This window comes from Mastomys coucha, unplaced genomic scaffold, assembly GCF_008632895.1.
Source record: "Mastomys coucha isolate ucsf_1 unplaced genomic scaffold, UCSF_Mcou_1 pScaffold1, whole genome shotgun sequence".
Lineage (NCBI taxonomy): Eukaryota > Metazoa > Chordata > Mammalia > Rodentia > Muridae > Mastomys > Mastomys coucha.
The window spans coordinates 16296263-16301068 of record NW_022196891.1 but is presented as its reverse complement, the minus strand read 5'-3'; the positions used below and the strand labels follow the sequence as shown (position 1 = coordinate 16301068).

Genomic DNA, 4806 nt, shown 5'->3' with positions numbered 1-4806 from the left:
GCTGGCCTCGAACTCAGAAATCTGCCTGCCTCTGCCTCCCAAGTGCTGGGATTAAAGGCGTGCACTGCGACTGCCCAGCTAGCAGTTGTCTTTTAACTGAAGAATATTATCTGGTTAGTCTCTCCTTGTCAGCATATTAAAATACTCTTCTTGTATATTAGCTTTATGTTAAATGTAATGTAAACATTTACTTTCGTCTTTTATCTATAAGATAGTAGCTCTAGTTACTGAATACTAATGACTTGAAAACCTGTTTCTATTAGTATTTCTATTTCTATTAGTATTTCTATTAGTATTTGTTTACTGATTATTTATCTAGTTTACTACTTATTGTTTATGGTGCATGCCTTTAATTTCAACACTTGAGAGGCAGAGCCAGGTAGATCTCTGAGTGTGAAACCAGCTAGGTCTAAAGAGCGAGTTCCAGAGCAACCAGGGCTGCACAGAGAAATCATATCTCAAAAAAATCCTAAAATAACAAAACAACAGTACCCCAAATGTTGTGTTTCTTCTTGTTTAATTTCTTTTGTTATCATTGTCTTTAAGGTGGAAGTTGTATGGAATGCCTGAAATGTTTTTTTTCTCTCTCTTAATATGATTGTTAGTTTTTTGGGTATAGAATTCTGTGTTCTGAATAATTTTCTTTCAGAACATTGAAAGTATACTTTCATTGTCTTTTAATAGCCATTATTGATAGTAGATAGGTGCTCTAGTTTTCTCTTCTACTTATGTAAAAGTTTAACATGGCAGACAGCTAGGCACATTGCACATACCTGGAATCCTATCAGTTTGGGAGACTGAGGCAGGAGTTCCAGGCCAACCTGGGTTCATAGTAAGGCCCTGCCACTTCCCCTCCCTCTTAAAAAGAGATGGAATAGTTGGTTGAAACTGAAATAGAATTATCTTCACTATTATTACTCTACAGATTTTTTTTTTTTAAGTAAGAAGAAAAGGAAAAAAAAAGCAGTTAGAGTGACTGGATTGAAACAGTCCTCTCCCCTCAATAGTTTTAGAAACTACATCAGCGGTGAGAAACATCCAAGTTACTGCGCTCCCATACTCCTTCCACTCTTTATGTGCATAGAATTTGCTTTGGAATATGACTTCCCAAAAACTTTACCTATTAAATCTTCTCAGTAAAACAGTTCAAAATAAATTTCTTTAGCATGGTTTGTAATTTTAATTTAGATAATCTACATATATATCTATTTTATATCTAATTTCTTAATCTTGATGTTTCAAAATTTGTAAATTTTCTGTCAATAATCTGAAATGTGTATTAACTTTATTTTTTTAAGCTACATCATATCTTCCACTATCCCTTTTAGTTAGTGATTTCTGTTTTTTAATCCTAGGTTTTGTGTGGACAGTAATGACCGCACGTTTCCGATTGCCTGCTGGCAGAACCTACAATGTCCGAGCATCAGAGTTGGCCCGAGACAGACAGCATACAGAGGTGGTTTGCAACATTCTTCTTCTGGATAACACTGTACAGGCTTTCAGAGTTAATGTGAGTATTTTTTTCTCTCCTTAGCATTCACACCATCATCTTTGTCATTGTCATCATCATCATCTTCATCATCTCTGGATATTAGTCTGAATTTAGAGTTATTTTAAAACTAAAACCATTATGTTATAGTATAATTTGAATAGTCTTAGTTAAGGAAGTCTTTTTGATGCACATTTATGTCAAGTATTCCTGCTCATTCAAACTGAGTCTTTCAAAAAGTGCTGTCCACTGACTGTTCACAAACAGCAGAACATCCTAGTCCATGAACAGATCAGTGGTCTATGGGAAATTTTATAAGGTGCATGAGGGTACCTGAAAGGAATTTCTTCTCTTAAATACCTTTTATGCTTTCAAGAATCCATATTTTTACTGTCTGAATGCAACTTGTGTTAGATAATGATAAGTAATAAGTAATAAGACTGATCTTTCATAAGTATTATCTAAAAAGATTTATTCAACAAGTATTCTTGTTATTAGTGTCCGGCTTCAGTTCATTGTCATTTGAGTCTCACCTATGTGATATGTTAGTTCATTCTTCTTCATTGCTGCATGCTGTTCTTTTGTTTGACCATATCATAATGTATCCATTTTCCTATCTCTGTTTAGTTAGTCTGTTTTTTTCTTGGTTTGTGTTTAGATTATCTCTACTATGGACTTTTAAATTCTTATTCATGTCTTAGTAATATATACATGGACACATACACCTTTTTTATTTTAAAAACTTCAAATATATATAGGGAATAGAAGAATAGTATTGTAAATACACAACTCCCTTTGCCCAATCTGAACTGCTGTTAACATTTGTACATTTGCCTTCTCTTTCTCTTTTCTTCCTGAACTTTCTGAAAGTAAGTGGTGGACACATCAATAAGTATTGAACATTGTGAGAGTCTTTTTTTTTTTTTTTTTAAAGATTCATTTATTTATTTTATGTATACGAGTACACTGTAGCTGTCTTTAGACACGCCAGAAGAGGGCATTGGATCCCATTAGAGATGGTTGTGAGCCACCATGTGGTTGCTGGGAATTGAACTCAGGACCTCTGGAAGAGCAGACAGTGCTCTTAATTGCTGGGCCATCTCTCTAGCCCTGAGAGTCTTTATTGTCATACTCCCAGAGTTAGGTATGATATTATTTAATATGTAGTGCGTATTCAAGTCTCTGCCATTGCATATCAGCTGTTTCCTGATGCATCACTGTGTCTCTCTAGACTTTATTTTACTTATGTTCATGTATAATGTGCATGGAATTTGGAGGCACACATTCCACAGCATGCATGTGGAGCTCAGAGTAAACCTTGTGGAGCTTGTTTTCTCTCTCTGCCACCTTGACATGGGCTTTGGAGACCAAACCCAGATGTCTAGGCTTGTGGGGTAAGTGCCTTTCTTTACTGTGCCATCTTGCCAGTCCTGCTTATCTTTTTTTTTTTTTTAACTTAAAGTTTTCTGTATATTACTTAATATGTAGCAAGGTCACTAATTTACCTTTAAAAATTCTAAATATCATTTCATATTTGAAAACAAGTTGTAAAAGTAGTGATGATTTTATTATTTATAAGGAAATTGCTTAGCCAACAGCTCAGTGTATTTTTTAAAATGCTACATTTCAAATTTCTTTTGTATTCTGTCTACTAATAGAAGAAGGGTAGGTTGCCAGTCAGAATAAAAAATAGAATTCTCCTTCATAAATATTTCTGATTAAGATAAACCATGTATCAGATAATTGATGAAGAAAACGAGACTTTTCCCACTGTTATGGACTCATTAAAACTCTTTTGGAGGAATACATTTATTTAATCTTATTTTCAGTTAATGTAAATTTTTAGTTTTTGTTTTAATTTATAGTCTGTATTTGTTTCAAAATATTATACAAGAATTTGCTGTTTAACATCTTGCATAATTTTTTCTTAAATGAATAAATTGTTATAATTAGTTGACCATAATATCCTGTTATACTCTTTCTCAATGTAGTGTCATTGTGCTAATTTTAGGAACAGACATATATAACTACCAGTTCTAATAGAGATATTAAGATAAGAACTTTCATGCTAGAAAACATTCTTTGGTATCACCTTAGGTCATCAGAAAACTCAAATATCATGGACAGTGTTTATGAAAAATGCTTGCTGATATGTAATATACTTATTCCTCTGGGTAATTGGACCCAGGACATCCAGACAGAGAGAGCTGTGCTCTTATATAGATAGTGTACTTTTAACTTAGGTGAATAGTTCCCCAGTTATATACTTAGCTACCTCTGTGAGGTAGAGACAACTAGTTGGGGATTTGACAGTTCTGATCCTGAGTTTTTCATATTCATTTATTCCTCTTAAGTCACAGAAATCCATATTTGGTCAGCTTTTGGCAGGTTCACCTAGCACACTCTGTTCACTGAGAACACTGAGTTTTCATTGATGATGTCCAAGCAATGGCTTGTGACATCATCCACTAGTCTTTCCTTTTCATATTGTGTGCTATGCAGGGTCTAATCGTATATCTTGAGTTCTTCAGCTGTCCAAATGCTAAGACTATAGGTGTACTCTACCACTCCTAGCTTCCTAAAAGACTGGAACTCAAGTGAAGTGGTTATTATCACCAAAGCCTGCTTTTTCCCAACTGGTGAAAGCCATTCCTTTACCTTTTCCCAGGGAAATTGACATAAGAAAGGTAATAAAAGATAGATATAACTTTCCTGGATCTTCTTTCTTGGTCTGGACATAGTGAGATAAGCCTGCAATTGATTTATTTCCAAATTGTAGAATTTGCTGTCCCTGTCACACTCTGAATTCTGTTAATTTTTCAGTCATCCTTCCATTAAATACTTCAGAACTTGTGTATCTATACTGTATAGGTTTTCAGTATATTTCTTCAGCTTCTAATTTACTTTTACTTTAGTGTAGCAGTTTAACAGTAAACAGTGTGACAAAGGAGGGCTGAGAATAACTGGCTTGTCTCTTTAATACTGTGACTATTAGTGGCACACAACCACCACTTATTACTGTTGAGGACTCACATAGATGTAGCTGATACTTGCTTCATTATAGATCAGAGCTCAGCTGGAAGTCTTTTTTAGGCTGGCTTGTAGTCACTTGAAGGTTTATTCACTCATGAGCGTTACTGAAGACTCAGCTCCTGCAGAGGCGTCTGTGTGTGACCTCTTCGTCTACACTGGGCTTCATAGCACAGCATCTGTGTGTGACCTCTTCGTCTACACTGGGTTTCCTAGCACAGCATCTGTGTGTGACCTCTTCGTCTACACTGGGCTTCTTAGCATCTGTGTGTGACCTCTTCGTCTAC

General features: G+C 35.1%; 1 protein-coding gene across 8 annotated transcripts in view; it reads left to right on the top strand.

Moving 5' to 3' along the window:
- The window catches only part of Ptpn4 (protein tyrosine phosphatase non-receptor type 4), a 158515-nt gene that overhangs the window by 41673 nt on the left and 112036 nt on the right, over window positions 1–4806 (top strand). For all 8 annotated transcript variants that reach the window (XM_031380558.1, XM_031380565.1, XM_031380584.1 and 5 more), the window contains one exon: window positions 1356–1510. In XM_031380558.1, the coding sequence (XP_031236418.1) occupies window positions 1373–1510 (138 nt within the window). In that variant the 5' untranslated portion in view covers window positions 1356–1372. The remainder of the gene's footprint in view (window positions 1–1355; window positions 1511–4806) is intronic.